At 54.9% G+C, this 24,856-nt stretch overlaps 1 protein-coding gene and 1 long non-coding RNA gene across 4 annotated transcripts; one reads left to right on the plus strand and one right to left on the minus strand.

The window, feature by feature from the left end:
- On the plus strand, nucleotides 1-18,732 carry MAN2A2 (mannosidase alpha class 2A member 2). 3 transcript variants are annotated; one of them, XM_053888657.1, is made up of 25 exons: nucleotides 1-208; nucleotides 465-666; nucleotides 1,514-1,663; nucleotides 2,212-2,469; nucleotides 2,540-2,684; nucleotides 2,801-2,972; nucleotides 3,417-3,544; nucleotides 3,743-3,916; nucleotides 4,321-4,507; nucleotides 6,729-6,906; nucleotides 7,225-7,427; nucleotides 7,636-7,818; nucleotides 7,974-8,088; nucleotides 8,316-8,383; nucleotides 8,533-8,698; nucleotides 9,220-9,456; nucleotides 9,680-9,802; nucleotides 10,122-10,236; nucleotides 10,481-10,614; nucleotides 10,784-10,925; nucleotides 12,487-12,620; nucleotides 12,915-12,989; nucleotides 14,795-14,989; nucleotides 15,155-15,265; nucleotides 16,097-18,732. In XM_053888657.1, exons 3-25 carry the CDS (start codon nucleotides 1,532-1,534, stop codon nucleotides 16,247-16,249), a joined length of 3,528 nt encoding a protein of 1,175 aa, XP_053744632.1. In that variant the 5' UTR covers nucleotides 1-208; nucleotides 465-666; nucleotides 1,514-1,531; the 3' UTR covers nucleotides 16,250-18,732. The 3 variants fall into 3 exon arrangements, with proteins under 3 accessions (XP_053744632.1, XP_053744633.1, XP_019315845.2); XM_053888658.1 differs by lacking the exon at nucleotides 465-666; XM_019460300.2 differs by lacking the exon at nucleotides 12,915-12,989 and having other exon boundaries at nucleotides 3-208.
- On the minus strand, nucleotides 18,234-24,572 carry LOC109273472 (uncharacterized). The gene is made up of 2 exons (XR_002083069.2): nucleotides 24,344-24,572; nucleotides 18,234-22,219 (listed from the first exon to the last, which is right to left on the minus strand). It is a non-coding gene; the product is annotated as an uncharacterized LOC109273472 (long non-coding RNA).
- Nucleotides 24,573-24,856: the final 284 nt, after the last annotated feature.

The raw sequence follows: 24,856 nt of genomic DNA on the forward strand, positions 1-24,856 counted from the left end.
AGGCGAGGGGGGCCGGCGCGGGGCGGGCGCAGCAGAGCGCGCGGGCGGCCCCGGCCCCGCGGGAGCGCGGCTACGGCGCGCGGAGCCGGCGGCGACGGCTGGGCGGACGCCCGCCTTCGCCTGCGTCGCTGCCTCCGCGCGGGCCGCCGCCCCCGGGGATGTGAGGGGCGCAGCTCGGCCGGCGGGGCTCGGAGGCCGGCTGCGGACGGTAACGCGCCGGGCGGACCCGTGGTGGAGGAGGGGTTTCCGTCTGACCCCGGGCCGCGGCCGGGGTGGGAGGCAGGAGCGCGAGCGGCGCTTGGGCTCGGAGGCGGCCCGGGGTCCCGCACCCGGCCGTCGTCGTTGCGGTCCCGGGGCTGGGAGGGTCGGAGAGGGCCTCGGCCGGGAGGGCCGGGAGGGGGCTGGGCCGGCGGGACCCGGCGGCAGGTGCCTACCCACCCTGTGACCCAACTCCCTCCCCGCAGCTCCACCCACTCTGGCCTAGACCCAGCCTCCAAGGGCTAAAAATATTGCCCGGAGGCTCCTGTGCGGAATCAGATCGCGCTAAGTAGGGCAGACGGCGCAGAGGCGACAGAGCTCCTCGGCCCCGGGGCCGGAGCAAGTCTCCGGGGCGGCGGTTCCGCCCACGCTCGGCCCAGCAGCTAGCGGCCTCCCTCCACCCAGCAGGCAAGTAGGCTTCCGCGGGCGTTGGTAGCGGGCACTGGTCTCCCGAAGTTGACCCACAGCGGGGCAGCTGTGCCCAGCCTCCCCATAGCCAGGGAACATTCGGCACCAATCACTGCTGGCTTCCCAGGGGGTGCCCCGAGTGCTGTATAAGCAAAGGCCGAAAGTTACCCACTGCAGGAATCCGAACTGGCCGGGAGAAGATGCAGGGCCCTCTTTATGTTAGAAAGACAAGCCACTGCTGCTGCCTTTTAAGCTCATTATGTTTTTCTTAATGAGAGAGGTGCTGTGCCAGGCACTCTTTCTGGTGAGTATCAGTCTGATCCAAGAGGGCAGGGAGAAAGGCTTCCCTGTCCGTTTCTTTAACTGGATGCCCGTTTCTTCCTCGGAAACTAGAAGCACGTGGCCAAGGAACCTGGACACTCACCTCCTTTGATTGGCTGTATCTTTCTGGTAGGCAAGCGATGCAGAAAGCCGGTTAGAATCAGGAGGTTGTGAGGTGAACTCTGGAGGCAGAGCTGGGAAGTTTGTTATCCGGTCGTGTTTTTTATGGCATTAGCCTGGGAGACGGCATCCTCTGTACCCTAGGGGCAGAGCTCCCACCAGGACCAGGCAGGACCAGCTTTACATACTCGTGCTTTCTGTGTCTCAGCTAAGAGAGTAGGATCCCGGTTGGGTCAGGATCCGCAGCCGGTGTTGGGATTTGGGGCTTAGAAACTTGCTTTTCTTTGGAGTCAGGCAAATAGGTGTTCCTTGAGAGTAACACTCAGGCACTCACTGGGGCATTTGGTGGAAAGACCAACAAAGGGATTTTGTCTGCTGGAGCTGCATATGGTGTTCCTCCTGCCAGGTGTGTGTGGAGGCCAGTATGAAGCTGAAAAAGCAGGTGACAGTGTGTGGGGCTGCTATCTTCTGTGTGGCCGTCTTCTCGCTCTACCTCATGTTGGACCGAGTGCAGCATGATCCCACCCGTCACCAGAATGGTGGGAACTTCCCCCGGGTGAGTCATGCCTGGTTGCTAATCTCTTCGTGTACCAGTCCCTGAGCTCAGGCTGAGAGTCCGGGTCAGCCCAGGACAGGAGGGTTTCTTCCCAAAGGGCAGATTTTCCAGAAGCCCAGAGATCAAAAACAGTGATGGCAAAAAGAAAGAAGGAAGGGAAAAGACGAACTGCCGGCTTGTCCTCCTGAATTCTTGGCAGACATTGCTAATGGATTGCAGCATTCGTTCCCACTAAGCCCGGATGCAGTCCTTGTCAGCACAGCGCTCCTGACAGGCCACACTGGTTGTCGAGAAGAGGCACGCAAGATGAAATCTTTGCCGTCCACGAGCCAGGGAGTGGGGGCACTCCCAACCCAAGCGGATCGCAGTTCTCTGTAGTGATTTGCACATCTTTCCTCACCGGACCAGAGCCATCCAGCCCCATAGGCTCGTGGTTCCGCCTTCAGTTGGGGAGGGAAGGACCACAGGCCCTGGGTGATGGGCCCCACGCGGAGATCCTTCCTGTGGCACAAGGGGCCGTGGGTGATTGCTTTCTGGTCTTTCGGCAGAGCCAGATTTCTGTGCTGCAGAACCGCATTGAGCAGCTGGAACAGCTGTTGGAGGAGAACCATGAGATCATCAGCCACATCAAGGACTCTGTGCTGGAGCTGACGGCCAATGCGGAGGGCCCGCCCGCCATGCTGCCCTACTACACGGCCAACGGCTCCTGGGTGGTGCCGCCAGAGCCCCGGCCCAGCTTCTTCTCTGTCTCCCCCCAAGACTGCCAGTTTGCTCTGGGGGGCCGGGGCCAGAAGCCAGAGCTGCAGGTAGGGGTCAGAGCCGGCAGGGACCTCTGGTGGCTGTGGATGGGCACTGAGCTACTCTCTGGCCTGGCAGATGCTGACTATATCGGAGGAGTTGCCGTTTGACAACGTGGATGGCGGCGTGTGGAAGCAAGGCTTCGACATCTCCTACAGCCCCCACGACTGGGACGCCGAAGACTTGCAGGTGTTCGTGGTGCCACACTCTCACAATGACCCAGGTGAGGACCCAGCAGGGCCCCGGGGGCCGGGCTGTGCGGAGAGCTTTGTGATGGCAGAGGTAAGGGAGGGGCAGAAGATGCCGGCATCCTCAGGGTATCCTGTGCTGGTGCCCTAGGCTGGATCAAGACCTTTGACAAGTACTACACTGAGCAGACCCAGCACATCCTCAACAGCATGGTGTCCAAGCTGCAGGAGGACCCCCGGCGGCGCTTCCTCTGGGCGGAAGTCTCCTTCTTTGCCAAGTGGTGGGACAACATCAACGCGCAAAAGAAAGCAGCCGTGCGAAGGCCAGTGCCCGCCGGGGAGGCATGGGAAGGCTGGCCTCTGGGCCCTGGACTGGGTGCCAGAGCAGCTGGGTGCCACACTGTGGGTGGCAGGGGGAGGCAAGGGGAAGCAGGGCCGAGGGGAAAGGGCATGGTGGAGGGGCCGAGAATGAGAAGGCAGGGACTGGTGTGATGGCCACTGGGTCACCGGTGTCGGGAGAAATCAGAGTTAGGTGCAGTCGTACGCACAAGCCAAGAGGGAGCGTGGGGCCTGGTCCGGAGAGAGGCAGGGCCGGGACAGCATGGAGGCTGTATGGAGGGAAAAGAGAGTGCCTGTTTGTTCTGTTGGTCCCGGGTGTGGGTGAGCGGGCTCGGTAAGGCCTGTGCGCACAGGTCCCCGCATCTTCTGGTTGGCGGGACTGGGCAGAGCATCCCTGCCCCACGCTGAGTGTGAGTCCTTCACTCCAGGCTGGTGGGAAACGGGCAGCTGGAGATTGTGACAGGAGGCTGGGTGATGCCGGACGAGGCCAACTCCCATTACTTTGCCCTGATTGACCAGCTCATTGAAGGACACCAATGGCTGGAGAAAAACCTCGGTGAGTCTGGGCTCAGGAAGGAGAGTCTGCCCCTGTAGCTGGACCAGGGAACAGCAGGGGCTGGGCACAGGGATTGGCAGGAGGGTGGTTCCTCTCTAGGCCGATTCCACCAGGCATGGGCTCAGTATGATGGCAGGAAAGGAGCTGGGTCCCCAGGACCTGAACCCCTCAGGACCTCTGGCTTCCGTGCCCTCTCAGGAGCAACCCCACGCTCTGGCTGGGCCGTGGACCCCTTTGGACACAGCCCCACCATTCCTTACCTGCTGCGCCGTGCCAACCTGACCAGCATGCTGATTCAGAGAGTGCACTATGCCATCAAGAAGCACTTTGCTTCCACCCACAGTCTGGAGTTCATGTGGAGACAGAACTGGGGTAAGACCAGGTAGGGTGGAGGGTCACAGGAGTAGTGCTCACTGCGGAAGGGAAGGGCAGGGTATGAGGGTAAGACCCACATCTTTCAGAGCAGACCAGCAAGCACTTACACAGACCACCAGAAGTACTGTCCTCCTTCCGGTTACACTGGGGATCGATCACATTGACCTCTGGCCTCTACAGAGCCCTCGTCTATACTGAGGGTCTGTCCCAGGAACTGTGGGCTCCAGATCCCTCCCTGTGCCCCTTGGCCTGCCCGTCTTCTGCAGCCTTAAGTCTGGTCCAGGCCTCACCTTCTGCCAGAGCTGCACGTGGCTGGAGCAGATCCCCAGTCTCCTGGCATCTCCGTGACCCGCTCCGGAGGCTGCCTGCTGGTGGCCGACTGCCCGGTGTGTCTTCTACAGACTCGGACTCCAGCACAGACCTCTTCTGCCACATGATGCCCTTCTACAGCTACGATGTGCCCCATACCTGTGGCCCGGATCCCAAGATCTGCTGCCAGTTTGATTTCAAACGCTTGCCTGGTGGGCGCATAAACTGCCCCTGGAAGGTGCCGCCCCGGGCGATCACAGAGGCAAACGTGGCTGAGAGGTATTTGCTCCCGGCCTAGGCTGGGCCATTTTCACTCCACAGGGGAGCCAGGAGACCTGGCCTTGGTGTGGGCTCTGCTGCACGGGGGTGCTTCTGGTTGTACGTCTGTAAAATGGCAGGCGGGGGCAGTGGGGCTCAGGTGGTGAGTTCAGGTCCACAGCCGCTAAGGTGGCGGCTCCTTCACTGAGCCTCCCTGGAAAGCTGGAGCAGCTCTAAGGAACCACCTTTGCCAGAATGGTTTTATTTCCCCAAATGAGTGTGTTTCCCAGCGTCCTAACAAACTGCCAGAGCCGGCTGACCGACTCAGAAGTGAATAATTCTCAAAAAAGGTAGTTTCTTGTACCATGTGGCCTAATATGCCTTTGGTTACTGCAGGCGTCTTGCCTTAGCTTGATGCAGGCCAGGACCCCCCAGTGCTTGTGGACCATTCACAAGCACGTTCAGTCCTGCCCAACAGCCCCCAGCATCAGAGAAAGCACACCTGTCCCCCTGGGGGGTTGTTAGGGACCCCTAAAGATGTCCCTGTGGCTGAAGTCTGCCCCCGCCTCCGCCCACTCTGGAAAGAACAGATTACCAGTGACCTGAACCGTGGGTTAGCTAGAACCCACTAGCCTTGACAATATAACAAGTTGAGCTGGTTTTCATGAGGCAATACTCTGATTTCCATGATGTCCACGAGGTGCAGCATGTGACCAAAAGGGAAAGAAAGTGGTCTTTTGTTTCTGAAAGCCAGAAATCTAAATGCAGATTCCAAGCAAGAATCCAGGACTATTAAGGGGTGATTTTTCTTAAAGCAGCAGCTGTGATCAGATGCCAGCCCAGCTTTGCAGAGAGCAAGTCATGAGAGTAACTTCGTTTTCTCCTTTGAAAGGCTTACAAGGCTGATAAATTAGAGGGAAGTGGTATTCTAGGAGTCCTCTCTTGAGAACAAAGTAGGAAAGTACAAGCTGGATCAGCACAGTTAAGTAGCTTAGTGGCAGGCTGACCTACAATACCTATAACATGCCGACGACTGGGTTGGTCTAAATGGAGAAAAAGCTTTAACGATACGCTACAAGGTTTTGGTTTCCTATTGATTTGACCAGTAACTTCGATGAAAAAGAAAGTGATAAACGTGTGTATATAGTTCCTACTGTGTACCAGGCGCTAGTCTGAATTTTATTTATTTATTTATGTTTTTGTTTGTTTTTTTTGAGAGCAAGAGAGAGCACAAGTCGGGGCGGTGCATAGAGAGAGGGAGACACAGAATCCAAAACAGACGTCAGGCTCTGAGCTGTCAGCACAGAACCCGACTTAGGGCTCAAACTCACGGACCGTGAGATCATGACCTGAGCCAAAGTTGGATGCTTACCCCACTGAGCCACTCAGGCGCCCCTACCAGGTGCTGTTCTAAGTATGTAGCAAATAGTAATTTATTTAGTTCATTTTAGCTTTCACAACATTATGATGGTAGGTATTGATGCTATTCTGATAAAAAACCGAGGCCTAGCAAGGTTAAGTAGCTTAACCAGGGTCACTCAGCCAGTACACGTAGAGCTGGTATAGTATGGTTCTGCTTTTAGGTCTTCAGAGCTGTGCTAACTTGTGGGCAAAGTGAAGCTGGGGTGTCAGAATGAGGACCCCCCCCCAACCAAAAGATCTCAGTAGGTTGTGTGTGACGTGGGTCGAATCCAACCAGATAGGATTTATCGGATGTAAATGTAAAGTTCCATCCTTAGTCTCAGGAAAGAGAACAGGAAAGGGTCGGGATGGGGAGAAAGGCCCTTGCTGAACCACACGTGTGGGAAACCCGCGTGGTGGCCGAGGTCGGCACTGGTGTGACCGTGGGGCTGCCGGAGACGCCCCCGTACACGCACGCGGCACACCGGGCTGGCCGAGGTGTGTGTCCTGCCTTCTGTTTGCCGGTCGGCCCACCCCGGAGTCCCGCATCAGCGCCAGGCCCCTCACCCTGAGGGACGTGGGCAGAAGGGCGGCTGGAGAACCGCTGGTGATGCAGGGGTGGGGGGGGGAGGTGTCGGGCCTGTAGAGCCTGAAGGGAGGCACAGGGGAATGCGGGCACGTCTGTGGTGTGTGTGAAGGACCCCGGGGCAGGGGTGTGCTGTCGTGCATGGTGTCGGCCTGGAGTCCGGGAACTGCAGCCGAGCATAGGAAGACCTGGGCCCGCCCGCTCCCTTCCTCTGCGCCGAGCCTCTGTGTCGGGCCCGCGCCCTTCCGCCCGCAGGGCAGCGCTGCTCCTGGACCAGTACCGGAAGAAGTCCCGCCTGTTCCGAAGCAACGTCCTCCTGGTGCCGCTGGGGGATGACTTCCGATACGACAAGCCCCAGGAGTGGGACGCCCAGTTCTTCAACTACCAGCGGCTCTTTGACTTTCTCAACAGCAAACCTGACCTCCACGTGCAGGTGTGGGGGGGCGGGAGGGGGGACGCTGAGCTGGGGAGGGGGGAGGCCCACGGTGCTGCAGCCTGGCCCTTCCCGAAGGCGCCGTGCTCCCCGTTCCCGACTCTCGGGCAGGGTCTCCCTTTGGTGTGAGAATTCCTTGCCAGCCCCCCGGGCTTGGCGTGCGGTGGGAAAGAGTGGGATATAGTGATTGCAGGTGGGGCGCGTAAGCAGAATCCTTGCCCCTGGCACTGGGCTGCAGCATGGTGGCGGGGGAGGGGGAGTTGACAGGTCCCAGAAGACTCCGGAACTGATGGAAGCGGGTTTTTGGGGTCCCCACAGGCCCAGTTTGGCACCCTCTCTGACTATTTTGACGCTCTGTACAAGAGGACAGGGGTAGAGCCAGGAGCACGGCCCCCAGGGTTTCCCGTGCTGAGCGGGGATTTCTTCTCCTATGCCGACCGAGAGGACCATTACTGGACAGGCTATTACACTTCCCGGCCCTTCTACAAGAGCTTGGACCGGGTCCTGGAAGCCCACCTGCGGTGAGACTCCCACCTTCCACCTTCCTGGCTGGAAGGAGTAGAATCGGCTGTGGGATTTAAGGAAGGGCTGGATTGGCTCAGAAGGCCCTAGAAAGGCTTGGAGACCAAGGCAGGCAGAGATGTGGTGGAAAGGAGGGAATGGGGCTTGCTGAGCGAGGGCGGGCCTGGGAGTTGTGTGGGCAGGAGGCTGACCTCTGTCTCTGGGCAGGGGCGCGGAGATCCTGTACAGCCTGGCTGTAGCTCACGCGCGCCGCTCTGGACTGGCTAGCCAGTACCCGCTCTCCAACTTCGCCCTTCTGACGGAAGCTCGGCGCACCCTGGGGCTCTTCCAGCACCACGATGCCATCACCGGCACTGCGAAGGAGGCGGTCGTGGCAGACTACGGCGTCAGGTGGGGGCCCTCTCCTGCTCCCCGTCGGCTCCACACCCTTGCCCGCTGTCCCAAAGAAAGGCCGTGCTGGCGGTCAGGGGGCAGGCCTGCCGGTGAGGTGCACAGTCTGTGGCCATCTTCTCCATGGTCCCTCTCCCACCCCCTGTCCCCCGCAGGCTCCTGCGCTCCCTCGTCAGCCTGAAGCAGGTTATCATCAACGCGGCACACTATCTGGTGCTGGGGGACAAGGAGGCTTACCACTTTGACCCTGAGGCTCCCTTCCTCCAAATGGTGAGCCCCCTCCTCCATCTGCTCTGGGCGCCCTCGGGCGTGTGCGGTCCCATCCAAGAGCAGCGGTGTGAGGGTGTCGCTCTTCTTTTCCTTCCCTGCCCTGGGGTGAAGGATCTGTGCCCAGGGAAGCTGGTGGTCCACATCCGGGACAGGTAGGGGAGGAGGCAAGACTCCGAGCCAGGCCAAGGCCCATGACGGTTCTTCCCTTCCCACCCCCTTAACTCCAGGATGACACCCGCTTAAATCACGATGCCCTGCCGGAGCGCACAGTAATCCAACTGGATTCCTCGCCCAGGTGAGCCAGACCGGGCCAGGCACAGAGGCGAAGCCACTCTGGCTCCCGACACCGTCTCGCCCCCTCGCCTGCCCAGATACTCTTGGCCTCTGTTTCTGCCTCCGTTGCCCAGGAAAAGCCTGCCTGGGTGAGCCTGCCTCTGCCTGCAGGTACGTGGTGCTGTTCAACCCGCTGGAACAGGAGCGGTTCAGTGTGGTGTCCCTGCTGGTCAGCTCGCCCCGGGTGCGTGTCCTTTCTGAGGAGGGTCAGCCCCTGGCCGTGCAGATCAGCGCACACTGGAGCTCTGCCACTGACGTGGTCCCTGATGTCTACCAGGTAAGGTGGGGGCCCGGGAGGTGGGCCCCAGCCCTCCGTGCTCATCCTCGGCCTCTCCCCGGGGCCTCCCTCTGCCTTGTGACACCCGCCTCCCGCCCTCCTGCTTACGCCCCAGGTTGGGGACAGCCGTCTTGGGGAGAGGGGTTGCCCAGAGGACAAGCACTGTTGGCATTTGGGTCTGTCCTCGAAAGGCAGGTGAAGTTTGATAAACTATGATAATAGTGAGAATGGGGGCCAGGGTGTCGTGCTATTCCTTCGTTCATCAAGTGTTTATGGGGAGTTAATGTGCGATTGCCATTTCCTAGTTTCTCAAATAGCATTTGAGACTCCTAAAAGTCTGACCCGAAGCAAGTAATGTCACTTCCACCGTCAGAGGAGGGGACAGAGGCCCCAGCAGGTACAGGGATCTGCTCAGACTTTATCAGTTAGTAAGAAAGCCCCAGGACTAGAATCCCGGGCCTGCATCCAGAACCGGTGCTCGTGCCGTGGGCCGCGCTTCCTCACCCTTCCTGTGCCAGCAGGTGTCTGTGCCCATCCGCCTGCCGGCCCTTGGCCTCGGCGTGCTGCAGCTGCAGCTGGGCCTGGACGGGCACCGCACCCTGCCCTCCTCTGTGCGCATCTACCTGCACGGCCGGCAGCTGTCCGTCAGCAGACAGGACGCCTTCCCTGTACGTGTCATTGACTCTGGCACCGGTGACTTCGCCCTCAGCAACCGCTACATGCAGGTCTGGTTCTCAGGCCTTACCGGGCTCCTCAAGGTAAAGGGCCAGGGCGGGGAGCCGAGGAGGGTGTGCGTGGCGGTGGGGCGGTGCTGAGCCAACACCCGACTGACGGCGGGCCTCGGAGCGGGCCGTCTTGGCTCCGGGCTGACGGCACGGGGAAGCTGGGCTGGCTCCTTGGGGAAGTTCGTCCGTGCCCTCCCAGGGGGCAGGCCTGACATGCTGGTGTGGGGCCAGGGGTCAGGGCTGTGTTTCTTGGCAGAGCATCCGAAGGGTGGACGAGGAGCAGGAGCGGCGGGTGGACGTGGAGTTCCTCGTCTATGGCACCCGCACGTCCAAAGACAAGAGCGGAGCCTACCTCTTCCTGCCTGACGGGGAGGCCCAGGTACCCTAAAGACTCCTCAGAACCCCCGCAGGCCTCGGGAGGCCCCGCCAGCGGAGGGCACGAGGAGCCACGTGACCCGAGGCGGTGAGGCGGAGGGGCACGGGCCTTCCTCCAGGACGGTGCCTGCTGCCAGGGCCCTCGCGGGGGCCGCCTCCGGGAGGCGGGGTGGCCGAGGAACGGCCGCGGGGGCTTGGGCAGGCCCAGCCAGGGGTCTCGGGCGGAGGCCTGCCGGCAGAAGTACTTCCGCCGAGGCCGGGCCGGTGCCCCCAGGCTTTGCCTTCCGTGCTGCGGCTTCAGCTGCCGCCTGCTCTTTCCCCAGCCCTACGTCCCCAGGGACCCCCCCGTGCTGCGTGTCACCGAAGGCCCTTTCTTCTCAGAGGTGGTTGCGTACTACGAGCACGTTCGCCAGGTGGTCCGGCTCTATAACCTGCCAGGTGAGCCCTGCCGCTCGGAAGGTCCGAGGGGAGGCGGGGGCTGCAGAGGTGTGCGCTGCTCTTCCTTTTGCTCACGGCTCATGCGTCTGTTCCCAACAGAGGTATCGTTTGCAATGGGGTCACGGTAATTCTCTGAGAGAGAAGGTCCTCCAGAAATGCGGGGCGTCGCCGGGGGTCTGGGCACAGCCTCTCCCCGCCCAGTCTCTCCGGCCTCTCCATGCTCGCCCTTTGTCTTTGTGCCCAGGGGTGGAGGGGCTGTCTCTGGACATGTCGTCCCTGGTGGACATCCGGGACTACGTCAACAAGGAGCTGGCCCTGCGCATCCACACAGACATTGACAGCCAGGGTGCCTTCTTCACGGACCTCAATGGCTTTCAGGTGATTTTCGGGGCCCCGGAGAGCGCACACAGCAGGCACTGGGAGCGGTCTGCCCTGAGGGAGGAGGAGGAATCAGAGACGAGAGTGATCAGGGACTCCTTCAGACTGGGGACCCGTTGGTCCCACATGGTGCCCGGATGCCTGTGACCTGCTGGCCTTCCCCTCCCAGGTGCAGCCCCGGCGCTATCTGAAGAAGCTACCCCTGCAGGCCAACTTCTACCCGATGCCGGTCATGGCCTACATCCAGGACGCCCAGAACCGCCTCACCCTGCACACTGCGCAGGCCCTGGGTGTCTCCAGCCTGCACGATGGTGAGCGGGGCAGGAGCTGGTGCACAGAGTGATGGGCGGGGTGGAAGCCCATCTGTGCCCCCGGCCTCTCCCCTCAGCGGTCCCCACCCCTCCCCGGTCCACATCACCTCCATGCCTGTAGAACCATCAACAGCAAGCCGTTAACTCCCGCCAGTCACACACGGGCATGGCAGGAGGGCAGGCCACTGCCGTCACCCTCGCCCCTAGCGGAGGCAGCCTTGGAGGTGACGTGGGGTGGGGGGGTGGTGGGTGCCCTATCGGAACCCTTTAAGAAGCATCATGGTATTGAACAGTTACTCTCCTGGTCAGGGATGGGAGTAGGGACAGTTGAAAAAGTGCATATGATGTTATAACAGCAAAGAAGAAAAACATATGCTGTTTTTAAAAGAGAGAATGGCATTTTTAAGAATTCAAACAAGGGCATGAGGAGTGCTGGCCTGGGGCTGGGCACGCCGGGCCAGCTGAGGTGGCTCCTGCGTCCTCAGGGTAAAATGAACACTTTGCTCTTGGTGGCCTCTGAGGCCTTCAGATGGTTCGTGTTAGGGACAGAGCCTTTATGCAGGACTGAGCCGAGAGGCTTCGCCCGGGGGTTGGTGGCTGGGGCAGTGGAGGCCTGACCCCCTGCTGCAGGAGTGTGGCTCTGATCGCCCCGCTATCAGCCTCTGCCACGGTTCTGTCTACGCTGTCAACTGCTAGCTGAACCCCACGGGATTCTCTCTGCTTTTCTGGAAAATAGCGTGCTGAGAGATTATTGTTATATACGCACGGGTCCGTTTTAGGACTTTCGGATATCTTTCCAAAAAAAGATTGCTCAAGATACAAATACGTAGGAACTACAGAAGTCAGAATGTCAGGCTGGGGAGATGGTTAGGGCCATCTGAGTGGACGCTCTCAAGAGATTCTTAGAAAAACAGGTGCTGGGAAAAATCCTCACCCCAACATATGTCTGCTTTGCGGCCAGCCCTTCCCCAAGCTTATTTTACGAAGAAAGCACAGGCGGTCATCCGCCATCCCTTTTCCCCAGGGTGACCACAAACGACACCTGATTGGAGCTTCTGTCTGATTTGCCATCTGCCTGTTCTCTCCGCACTCTCCTTGTGACGGATGAGGCGGCAGAGCTGGAGTCTTTCCCAGCCTAGGAGGAGGGTGGGAGGGTGCGGGTTCTAGTCCCAGCAAGCTCTGCCCCAGCTGCCTGGACCGGGGCCGCTGCAGCAAGCGCTGCTGGCTGGCGATGGCAGTTTTGTGTTCGCTGGTTTACTCTGTTCAAGTGACCAGTGCAGCTAGCGATCGCCGCCCGAGCTCCCAGGTCTGTGCCCCCTCCTCAGGCACGGAGCGTGGGCGGTAAACTGCCAGGGCCTGCTTGCTCCCTCCGGCCTCTTTTGTTTCCTCTTCTGTGATACCGGCCCTTCGCTCGGTCCCCTTCCAGCTCCAGGCCCCCGCTCTTCCTCTCTTGAGTGACTCCGCGTGAGGCTGTAGCTCCCCGGGCTTTTCCCTCGGGGCCTGTGGTTGGGATTCTTCCAAAGCCCAGTATCTGCTTGGGGCTCACGGTGAACTTCCCCAGGCCAGCTGGAGGTGATCCTGGACCGTCGGCTGATGCAGGACGACAACCGGGGTCTGGGCCAAGGGCTCAAGGACAACAAAAGAACCTGCAACCATTTCCGCCTGCTGTTGGAACGGCGAACCCTGGGCAGTGAGGTAAATTCTGGACCTCCCTCCCGGGGAGCCAGGTCAGGCTGGTCCCTTGGGCGGCAGAGCTAGAGGCGGGCGAGGGGTAGCGAGAGTAGTGCTTCTCCTGGGGTGCGGGGGGTCAGTCTGACGCTCTGCTTCTCCATCTCCGGCAGCCTGGCGCCTCCCTTCTCCCACAGCGTCCTGTCGCCCATGCCCCCGAGCCATCTCCCGCCTTCCTCTGTGCCCCCTCCCCGCCGCCATGTTCTCTAACCCTCTCTGCTCCAGCCCCGTTCATCTCATGGCTTTCTTTGCCCCCACCAGCCTGGCTTTTTCTCCAAACTGGCAGCCATGTTTAGGGGCTTGATCTTTCACAGCAGCAGGAGCGATAACCGAGAGGTAAGGGCCAGCCACGGGGGGTCGAATTAGTACTAGCCACCGGTAGCTGGACTCGGAGCCTGCGGAGGATGGAGCCTGCCACCCAGCCTCCCTGTCTGTGGCTCGGTCCTCACCCACCAAGGAACTACTGATCACACGCTGTGCTTTAGGGCCTGAGAGGGACACAGACTCTGACACTGACCCTGCTCTCCAGGACTTCCCTCGGGAGTAGGGGTGGGGGGTAGGCAGAAGTAGCTTGGCTGGTAGTAGTGGGAGAACGTTGTGAGCCAAGGGGATTGAGGACAGTTTCTGGGGGACATGTTGACCAGGTACAGCTGTGATGGATGGGGTCTGATGTAAACACAAGAACTGGGACGCCTGGGTGGCTCAGTCGGTTAAGCGTCCGACTTCGGCTCAGGTCATGATCTCACAGTCTGTGAGTTTGAGCCCCGCGTCGGGCTCTGTGCTGACAGCTCGGAGCCCGGAGCCTGCTTCGGTTCTGTGTCTCCTTTTCTCTTTGTCCCTCCCCCACTCATGCTCTGTTTGTCTTTAAAAAATGAAGAAACCTTTAGAAATTTTTTTTTTAAAAGCACAAACTAAGGCAGAGGGAGACCACGTAAACAGGGAAGAGCAGTGAGTTCACTCAGCTAGACCACACCTGCTAGTCCAGTGTGGTAGCTTCTAGACACATGTGGTTATTTAAGTTAATTAAAATTAAATACAGGGGCACCTGGGTAGCTCAGTGGGTGAAGGATCCTACTAGATTTCAGCTCAGGTCATGATCTCAAAATTGTTGAGTCTGAGCCCTGTGTTGGGCCCCCCTGTGACAGCATGGAGCCTGCTTGGGATTCTCTCTCCCCCCCTCTCTGCTCTTTCACCGCTCACATTCTGTCTCTTTCTCAAAATAGACTTAAAAGAACTAAATAAGTTCAGTTCTTCAGTCATACTGGCCACATTTAAGTGCCCAGTGGCCACAAGTGGCTAGCAGCTACTCTATTAGTGCAGGTATAGCTTATTTCTATCTCTGCAGAAAGTTGTAGTGGCCGTTGCTGGGCTAGCATGGGGTCAGGGTTCGGTTGGGGCAGACTAGTGGGCCCAGAACGGCTGGCTGTGGGGCCTGGACTTTATGTTGGAGGCCAGTGCAGGATCTGAGCACGGAGGGATGCTGTCGGACTCTGCCCTGAGCTTGTCCATCTATCAGTAGGAATAGGGCGGATCTCCAGGGAGCCTGGAGGCAGGTGAGACTTTGCAGGCTGTTCAAGCGGGAAGTGTTGGTGGCTTGAACTGAGCCGCGGGAGGGAAAGGTTGGGGGTGGGTGTGAGGATACTGCCGAGATGGGGAGAGATTCTGGGTGATTGGAAGGAAGGTGGCACTAGGGACAGAAGTCCAGAGTACAGAAAAGTGGCTGCCTTGGGGGAAGTGCAGCTTAGGCCTGTGAGTGTGGCATACAGGGCAGTCACCCAAGCGGCCGCCCCTGGTCGGAACAGCTTGGGGAGCACTGGGCCCGAGGATCGGGGCCGGCGCTATGGGTGTGGGGCTGGACCCGGAACCGCAGGATCACTCAGGGTACTTGCTCCGTCCGTTACGGGCACACATCTGTCTGTCACCCGTTCTCCCGCACTGAGGATCTGTGATGGGAGATGGATGGCACTCACAGGGCGTGTGCTCACATTAGTGTGAAAGCAGAAACCCCCAAGGTAGAGGAGACGTGTCCCTTACAGGTTGTGGGAGATGGGGAGTGACCACACATGGAGGGTGCTGGAGCCTTCCAGACGCTTCGGGGAAAGCTCTCTTCCCCTTCGCCCACATCTCGGCCGACCTTGCAGGACCAGGATGGCCACACTACCAGCTACCCATCCCTCCTCAGCCACCTGACCTCCACGTACCTGAATACCCCAGTGCTTGCCCTGCCTGTAGCCAAGAGGCAGCTCCCGGGCCCCGGTCTGCGCTCGTTTCATCCCCTGGCCTCCTCCCTGCCCTGCGATTTCCACCTGCTTAACCTGCGGACGCTGCAGGCCGAGGTGAGTACCCCGCCCCGCTCTGTACCTCCAGGACTGGATTCTGGCCTTTCCTCACCCACACTCCTCCTGGTCCTGGTCCCGGTGCTGCCTCGAGGGCAGTGCTGTTGCACCCACGAGCGCTGAGCAGCACCCGCCCCCACCACCCCTTATGTGTCTGTCACCCAGGACGATGCCCTGCCCTCGGCAGAAACCGCACTCATCTTACACCGCAAGGGTTTTGACTGCGGCCTTGAGGCCAAGAACTTGGGCTTCAACTGCACCACGAGCCAAGGCAAGGTGAGAGGGGCCTGGTACAAGCAGGAACACGGTGTACCGGGGCATAGCAGGCATGGGGCTTGGGAGACTGCGGTGAGGTGAGCAGCAGAGAGAAAAGGGAGAAGCCGTTGATGAGTGATTTCAAAGCAACTGAGGCCTGGCCAGGGCACATTCTGTACAAGGCATGTGCTCCGTGAGTAGGGGCCACGGCCAGATGCAGTGGAAAACATCAGATATAAAAATCCAGGGGCGCCTGGGTGGCTCAGTCGGTTGAGCGACCGTCTTCGGCTCAGGTCATGATCTCGCGGTCCGTGAGTTCGAGCCCCACGTTGGGCTCTGTGCTGACAGCTCAGAGCTTGGAGCCTGTTTCGGATTCTGTGTCTCCCTTTCTCTCTGAACCTCCCCCGTTCATGCTCTCTCTCTCTGTCTCAAAAATCAATAAAGGTTAAAAAAGTAAAAAAAAAAAAAAAAAAAAAATCCAAAGCCGTCATGCTGCGACTCTGAAAGCTCTGGTCATGGTTCAGGCAGGTGCTGACAGGTGCCCCCACGTGCCACAGCCCATGCTGGGCACTGGCGATTCCGGAGTGGACCTAACACAGTCCCTGTCTTCAAGGAGTTCGCTGCTCAGTGCAGTGGTTCCTACACTGAGGTCTGTGGATGGGCTTTGGGGTTGAGCAGAGTGAGCCCCTGGCCCGAACACAAGCTCTCGTGCACAGCTGGGCACCATGTTGCCCAGAGGGGCCAGAGCCTCTGTGAGGTTCTTAAAGAGGCAGCAAGTCATACAGAGAAAAGAGCTGTGTCACGTAACGTGTGAACACCCAGCACAGCTTGTGCCATGTTTTCTCTCCACAGGTGGCCCTGGGGAGCCTTTTCCACGGCCTGGATGTGGGTTTCCTGCAGCCAACCTCCTTGACATTACTGTACCCTCTGGCCTCCCCCTCCAACAGCACTGACATCTATTTGGAGCCCATGGAGATTGCCACCTTCCGCCTCCGCTTGGGCTAGCACTTCCTGTGGCCTGAAGAGAAAGTTCATCCACAGAGACTGCCTCTTACATAAGGTCGGGTTGGACAAACCAGATGGGTATCCTGTCCCGATCTACCTCTCAGAACTGTGACAGACTGGGCTCTGCCCTCATTTTCTGTTTCTCGTTGCTTCTGTGTTCGGTGGCAACCCCAAACCCGGTGTCGGGTAGACAGGGCAGATGCTAGTGAGATCTTGGCCAGAGGGTCCTTGGTCAGAGTGGGCGGTGCCAGCCTCTGCTTTGGGTTGTGAGCGGCACCCATTGGGCACAGGCTCAAGCACCCACCTTTCTCCCAAAATGGGATGGAGGAGAAGCAGGGTCAGGAAAGATAGGGGAGGCTGAGTGGGTAGGAGCCCAGCGCCAGGGTCACTGGAGGTGGGAGCTGGTTCTGGGTGGGGGGCGTCCTCTGGTTACGTAGGGACTGGATGTCCCGATGTGAGCGGGAACTGAGTGATGGCTGGGAGGAGGGGGTGGGGACCCAGAGTTAGCAGAGTGGAGGAAGAGGAATCTCCACTTTCTGCGATGACTCCACTGGTAGGACTCCACGCGTCGGCTAGCGGCTGTGGTGCGGCAGGAAGAGACCATGCGTCCCTAGAGACCATGTCATGGCTAGACGTCATAGCACGCTTCAGGTACCAAAACCCCCATCTGGCCCCGGGCGCCTGGTCCGTGTGTTGATGTATGAGATGGTGGCAGGGACGTGGGGGCGTCTTCCGTCCTCGCTGACGCCTCTTCTGTTCCTGTACTCTGTACCCCACTGTCCTCGAGCTCCTTCCCACCCTGGGGGCATCTGGTCTGGCATACTTCCTTTCCCTGGAAGGAAAATGAAGCCTCCAGTCCACCTCCCCTCCCCATGAGCGTGAGCAATTTGAGAAGGCTTTCTGCTCCGTCCCTACGGTCAGGCCATGGAGCTTCAGCTGTGGTACATGCTTCTACAGAGGGATTTGGATCCTGGCACAGGGACTAGGGTTATGTAGAGTGAATTAGGAGGCAGTATGTCTGTTCAGCAGCCTTCATTCCACTTCGATTAATAGAGCAAAGGTTTTGACGGTCTCTATAGCTGCCGAAGCAATATTTGGTAAAGTTTAAAATCTATCCCTTGTTAAAAATCTTAGTAAGTTAAGACTACAAAGAAACTCCTAATCTAGATTAAAAATCTCTATCAGAAACCAGCAGTTAATGACATTCGAAAGAGTCAGACACCACAGGCATTCCTATAAAAGAAATTAGCCAAGGACATACTATTATTTAGCAGGGTCCTGGCACCATAATCCCCACAGTAGAGCAGGCGAAGGAGGGGAAGTTACTACTGTCGTTATTTGGAGACAACAGAATGGCAACCTATAAAATCTACGAGAATCAGCTGGAGACCTAAGACCATTCTGTAAGTGGACATAAATGATAGACATCATGCTCCTGTAAGGATTTCGGTTCTCTCCAAATCAGCCCATAAATTCAGTGTGTTCCAGTGTGATTGAATACTTTTGGAATTTTGATGAGTTCTAAAGTTCATTTGGAAGAGTAAATACATGAGAGTACTAACAAATTCTGAATGGTGGTGAGTTGGGGGTGGGGGGGCGCCGAGGGGAGGAAAGGGCACATGTCCCGTGGCATTGCCCCAGGGACTGTCAGGCAACCACACATGGTCCATGTGACCTGGAGTGGGATCGGAAAGACAGGCTGATGGAACCAAAGTCAGAGTCCAGAAGCAGACCCAGGTAGATGGGAATTTAGTGGGATAAAAGGATTATTTGAAGTGGGAAAAAGATGGATTGCTTTAAATAGTACTTGAAGTCACTGGCTATCAAAGTAGGAGATCTGTAGCTCACAGTTTCCACAAAAATTAGTCCCAGAGAAAGGAACAAAAAAATTAAACTACAAAATTACTGAAGAAAATACAGGGTATTATTATACCTCTGGTGTGGAGAGCTGTTCTAAACATAACACAAAACCTGAAAGATGTAATAAGGGAAAAGATTAAACAGATTTTATTACCAAAAAATATTGAAAGTTTTATGTATGGCGGAAAACATCAAGGTTAAAATACAAATGGCAACCTGGGAGAAGATGTTTGCAACACCTCAAAAACCGGTGAGTTAATCATTTTGGGTGAAAGCTTGCTTTGGGGTCCTCAGAGAAGGTCCCCTGGGCCTGCTGGGCCCCTACCTGAATATCAAGAGTCCTTCCAGATCATCCAGGGCTGTTGGCAGCTTCAGGCCAGGGCACACAGAATCCTTTCTGTATCACTGTGGAAGAAATAAGATTATTGATGTGAGGTGCTCAGCAGAGTGTCTGATGCATAGAGGAGCTCAATAAATAGGAGCTATGATCTTACTAGTAAAGGATGCTAAACAGTTATATTATAGCAGGTGTCAATTACTCGTATAAGATGGCTTATAATCACATGATAAGGGAGATTGTGCCTCCTAGGAAATGAGCAAAATAAAGGCTGTTTATCTTTGGATATCTTAGATGTACCATGAAATCATTTATCTGCCAGGAACAATGTTTAATGCTACACACTGGCCTTTTAAAACGACCTAGCGTTGTTCAAGGTGTGGTCCGGGATCACCAGAAATACTTGTTTCAAGTCCGGCTTTTTGGCCTCTCCTCACTAGGGCTGCTCCTTCAGCCTGGACGTAGGACTGAGGGCCTGTGGAGCAGAGACTAAGACTCTCTAAGACAGATCTGTAACAGGAACAAGAAACAAACGTTCCTGTAGAGCGTCGAAGAAAGTAGAAGGAAAAAGCCGATTCCTGGGCACAATCTACCGAACCAATTTCTGGGATGGCAGTCAAAGGATCTTTTTTAACAAGCTTCCAGGTGATTCTTTTGCACACATAATTTAGAAATGGGCCTGTGATTTTAAGGCACGCAGCCATCCTTTACCACCACGTGCTGGCACTGAGGCCTCAGTTCTGAGGGTTGTAATCATCGTTAGAATCCGGATGTGACACAGAAGCAACTCAACCACCGGAAATAGCATTCTGTTCCTCCCGGGAACCCTCCATGCACTTAGAACTTAAAATACAAAGTTCTAGCCCATTTCCACGAAGAGAGGACTGTATGGCCAGTTGGAACCATGGAAGGGAGACTGAAACTAAGAACCCAGTCCTCCCATGCAGGTTGAGGCAGGCGCAGGTGGTGCTCTGATTCAGCTTGCCTAGGAGGTGGGCACAGAGAAACCTGTAGAAAGAGCGACCTCTCTAACCTCCGAGTTCACCTGCCTACCCCACGGTCACCGAGGTCAGCTAACTGCACTCATGTGCTCACAGAGGGGGAAATCCCAGTCTGGGTAGCAGGACTGAAGCTTACCATCCAAAATGGAGCACCCTGAAAAACATGTTTGTTTTTCACTGACAAAAATACGTACAAATAACAAATACCTCAAGGGCGAGAACAGGCAATGGAGGAGGAGACCAGATCCTTCAGAGCAAACCAATTTTACATAAAGTCCGCGGGAAATAATTCAGATCTTAACAGTTACCCGGCCCAAGTGGGTCTGCGAAGAGTCTCTGTCCATTATGGGGCCTGACCTTGCACCTTCCTAACCGAGAATAAACCTGATCTGAAAGTCCACTCTGGGCACAGGAAACCCTAGGGGTTGGAGATGAAGGCTTCCCAGCGTTTGGAATGTGACAGAGTTGAAGATTGAAAACACAGCACCGAGTATGGAAGCCTCGAGAAGCTCTCTCAGTGGAGGAGGAAAGATGGGTCTCCCTGTCAGCCTGCCTGGGGACTTGCACTCAAACCAGAGCAGTGAGTGCACCTACATCTGCCTCCTCAACTCCTAATGCCTACGAATGGCAAGTGAGATATTTACAATGCCAAAGCATAGAGTAAAACAAGAGGAATTCTCCTTTGACCAAGAATGGAGAGAACAGCTACAGGCCTGAGCAGACGGGAAGCTCGCAGCTCGAGACAAAGCCCAGCAAAGGGCAGCAGCACTGGCACAGACAGGGCACCAAGACTGACCCAGGAAGGCCAGAACCAGGCTGAGCAAAGAGCAGAGGAAAGCAAAGCAGAGGCTGCCAGCAAAACATGACAAAATAGAAGCGACCCCAAACAATGCTTTATTGAAATACAGTCTACGTATGGGATAAACACTGGATTCTGTGCAAATGGTATGGAGACTTTGTGGATTTGGAAAACAGAACTAAGGAATCTACTTGACCACACCACAGAGATAAAAGGAAAACCTAAAAGAGAGGTTAAGAAAGATGGCAGATCGGGGCGCCTGGGTGGCTCAGTTGCTTAAGCGTCCGACTTCAGCTCAGGTCATGATCTCACGGTTCGTGAGTTTGAGCCCCGCATCAGGCTCTGTGCTGTCAGCTCAGAGCCTGGAGCCTGCTTCAGATCCTCTGTCTCCCTCTCTGCCTCCCCCATTCTCTCTCTCTCTCAAAAACAAATTAAAAAAAAGAAACATGGCAGATAGATTTAGAAGCATTACCATAATGTTTAGTAGCTCTTTTAGGAGAGACTAGTGAATAGGGAAGAGGAAGCCTTCAAAAGGAAAGTGGAGGCACTCTTCAGACACGAAGACAGGTGTGCGTCCTTGTGAAAGTACTCACCCAAGTTCCAAGAAAGGTACATTAAAAAAAACAATCCTCACCTACATATATTGCAAATAAATCCCTAAAAATCAGCCAGATTTTTAGGAAAGAAACTCCATAAGGAAAGACTATCAGATGACAGCAGACAGTTAGCAACAGTGAACAGGGTACCTGAAGACCAGGAAATAGTACATTCACACTTAGAGAACATAACCACTAACTCTGGATTTGGTATTAGCTACACTGTCATTCAGAGTGAGGGGGAAATGACATTTCAAACATCCAAAGGCTGAGAGTTTGCAGTGTGCAAAACTTCAGTGGAAGAAAAAAGGTGTACTTGGGAAAAAAATCCAGGGTGCATCAACCAAGGGGGGGTATACCTAATAAGCACTGGCTATAAATTATAATATAGCTTAAAAAGAACCAGAATGAGAATTCTAGATAGCAATAATGTTAAGTGTTATTCCAGGGGTCCTTGTTCGGAAGAAATATAAGCACACCTCAAGATTCACACGCACAAAGGAATTTTTGAGGATGAGGATGTTCACTGGAGCATTACATGGTGTAGTGAAAAGCTGAAAACAAAACTTAATTGTCTATCAGAAAGGGGAATGCATAAAAATAAAATACTGTCCATTCATATGGCGAAATACTATAAAGTAGTTCAAAGGAGTGAGCTAAACACTTATGAGCATCAACATGATACACCTCATGAGCATTGCTAAAGGAAAAGAAAGTTACAGGGGTGCCTGGCTGGCTTAGTTGGTAGAGCATGTGACTCTGGGTCTCGGGGTTGTGAGTTCGAGCCCAGCGCTGGGTACAGAGATTGCTTTAAAAAAAAAAAAAAAAAAAATTTACAGAGTGATATATACTTAAGATAAAATACTCCAAGTACTCTAAGGACAGTCTTTTCAACAAATGGTGTTGGAAAAATTGGATAGCCACATACCAAAGAATGAAGTTGGAAGCTTATCTTACACCATATACAAAAATTAAAATGGATCAAAGGCCCAAATGTAACAGCTAAAACTATAAAACTCTTAGAAGAAAATAGGAGGAAATCTTAATGAGGAATCTGGCAGTGATTTCTTAGGACACCAAAAGCACAGGCAATAATCCTTCTGGAAAAGATTCACACCACTCTAGATGCCATTAAGAACATGCAAGGTTCATGGGAAGAAACCAAAATATCAACATTAACAGGATTCCAATTGGGAAATACTGATGCCAAACTCTCGGATGACTTTGAGAGGGTCAAGACTTCCGTGGAGGAAGTCACTGCAGACGCGGTGGAAACAACGGCAAAAGAACTAGGATCAGAAGTGGAGCCTGAAGATGGGCCTGAGTCGTCACTGCAATCTCAGGATCAAACGTGACTGGGCGAGGAGGAGTTGTTTCCTGTGGATAAGCAAAGAAAGTGGTTTCTTGAGATGGAATTTACTAGTGCGATGCCGTGACGACTGTTGAAATGACAACAAAGGATTTGCAATATTACTTAAATCTGGGTTGACTCCCATTTTAAAAGTACTACTGTGGGTAAAATGCTATCACACAGCATTGTCCACTACAGAGAAATCATTAGCAGGGTCAGTCAGTGCGGCAAACTTCACTGTCTTATTTTAAGAAACTGCCGCAGCCACCCCACCTTCAGCAACCAACACCCTGGTCAGCAGCCATCAAGACAGATACTTCACCAGCAAAAAGATTATGACTCACTGAGGGCTCAGATGATGGTTAGCATTTTTTTTGGCAATAAAGTATTTTAAAATTAAGGTACATATACTATTTTCTTAGAGACCTGATGCTGTTGCACACTTAATATGCTGCAGTATAATGTAAACCTAACTTTTATAGGCACTGGGAAACCAGAAAGTACATTTGACTCGCTTTATTGTGATATTCTCTTTATTGTCGTGGTCTGCAACAGAACCCACGATGTCTTCAAGGTATGCCCGTAATCTCAAATGGCTCAGGGGAAAAAGTTCCTTATTCTGTACTTCGAACTTTGAAGTTTCTGGTTGTTTAAAAATACATATTTAACAGATTAAAAAAACAGATACCTACTACATCGGCTCAAATCAAACATCTAGGGAGGCCTTGGACTCATCATCCATCCAGCCCCACTAGCCACTTCAGACCTGATCTTTACCATGTCCAGTAGTTGGAGCTGATCTCAGTGTGGTCACTTTTGTCTGGTTAAAAAGGCCAGGGGCAGAGATGGGGGGGGGGGGGGCGAGGGCCCAGTAGGGGGTGTCTGGCTGGCTCAGTCAGCAGAGCAAGACTCTTGATTTTGGCATGGTGAGTTCCAGCCCCATGTTGGGTGTAGGGATTACTTAAAAATAAATAAATTAATTTAAAAAAATTTTTTAAAGGCCCAGTAGTGTGGCAAAAAGAGAGGGGATTGTGGTCTTCTGTTACTCTCTATTTGATCTCTCTCTCTATTTGATCTCTATTTGGTCTCTCTCTCTATTTGATCGTTAACAAGTCTTCTCACCTCCCTGAGCCTTGCATTTTGTCTCTGTGAAAGGAGAACAGGATCCCTACCCTTCACTGTCTCGTGTGGTTATTATAAAGAACAGATGAAGTAACACAAGTTAAAAGGTGTTTTTGTAAAACAGCAAGCACCTTGTGACAATTTACCCCTGCATTCAGTAGGGTGATTTTTATTGTCCTGAAGGTTTAATTTTAGGTCACTTAAAAACTGTAGATTTATTACATATGCGTGTGTATATATGTGTATGTGTGTGTGTATATATATATATATATAAAGTTTAAGGGAATAAAATTTTTAAAAATCCTGTAATCCTACCCCCCCAAACTAATTTATTAAAAAACTAAAACCAAAATTCTCCAAAACATACCACACCCCAGTCTGCCTTAAGAGGATTACATTGAACTCTGCTGATCTGTTTACCTGGGATGGTCCTGAAACTCGATTCCTTTATACTTTTAAAAAAAATGTTTATTAAAATTTTTTTTTATTTATTTTTGAGAGAGACAGAGTGCGAGCGGGGAGGGGCAGAGAGAGGGAGACACAGAACCCGACTCAGGCTCCAGGCTCTGAGCTGTCGAATTCGGGGCTCGAACTCAAAAACCGTGAGATCATGACCTGAGCGGAAGTGGGAAGCTCAACTGACTGCGCCACCAGGCGCCCCAATAAACTCCTTTCCTTTTATAATTTTTTTTTTAACATTTATTTTCGAGAAACAGAGTCAGACAAAGTGTGAATGGGGGAGGGGCACAGAGAGTAGGAGACAGAATCTGAAGCAGGCTCCAGGCTCTGAGCAAGCGGTCAGCACAGAGCCTGATGCGGGGCTCGAACCCACGAACTGTGAGATCATGACCTGAGCCCGACACTCAACCGACTGAGCCACCCAGGTGCCCCACTCCTTTCCTTTTAAAGGCCACCTTGTTGCCCTTCACCAATGTCCCCCCGACAGACACCGCGATGGGCGTTCGTTGGGTACGTAACCATCGTGGTCTAGCACGAAATGGCCTTTGACCTAACAACGATTTCCTCACCTTCCAGGCGTACCCTTTCCGAGGGGCCAATAAGCCCCAGCTGCTCAGCAGTGACTAAACACCCTTCACCGGAAGACCTCTGCCCGCGGCGCCACGAAGCGGCCCGCCCCCTACCCTAAACTCCGCCCACCCCAGGGCTCGCGGGCTGGGCCGCCCCGACCACTTCCGGAGGTGCCCGGAAGTCCATGTCACTTAGCAACCCAAGGCACTGGCAGAAGGCTAGCGCTGAGACCTGGGACGGGCTGCGGTCTGGGACCCGCAGTCCCCCACCGGCCCTGTCATATTGCTCCTGGGGTCTCTCCAGGGCTCAGCAAGAGCAGCCAGTAAGCAGGTGGCATTCCTTTCCAAAACGTCAGTCATCCCGTCCCGTTTTCTTAAGGAGGACGACGACTACCATTTTTTGAGCGCCTATGTGTCAGGCTCCATCTGAGACGTCACATAATCTAAGCCTAATAATTACACAGCCTGTCTCACTGTTACGGAAACCAGGCTCAGAGGGGTTGAGGCGCTCAA

The sequence above is a fragment of the Panthera pardus genome, unplaced genomic scaffold (assembly GCF_024362965.1).
Source record: "Panthera pardus isolate Hobbes unplaced genomic scaffold, ASM2436296v1 HiC_scaffold_23, whole genome shotgun sequence".
NCBI classification, from domain to species: Eukaryota; Metazoa; Chordata; class Mammalia; order Carnivora; family Felidae; genus Panthera; species Panthera pardus.

What these genes read in the sequence shown, in the direction of transcription:
- MAN2A2 (XM_053888657.1), top strand. Translation starts at nt 1,532, where the DNA reads ATGAAGCTGAAAAAGCAGGTGACAGTGTGTGGGGCTGCTATCTTCTGT. An exon ending in ACACTCTCACAATGACCCAG is followed by an intron (nt 2,685 to 2,800) that starts GTGAGGACCCAG and finishes CTGGTGCCCTAG; the next exon opens with GCTGGATCAAGACCTTTGAC. An exon ending in TGTCTCCAGCCTGCACGATG is followed by an intron (nt 10,926 to 12,486) that starts GTGAGCGGGGCA and finishes GAACTTCCCCAG; the next exon opens with GCCAGCTGGAGGTGATCCTG.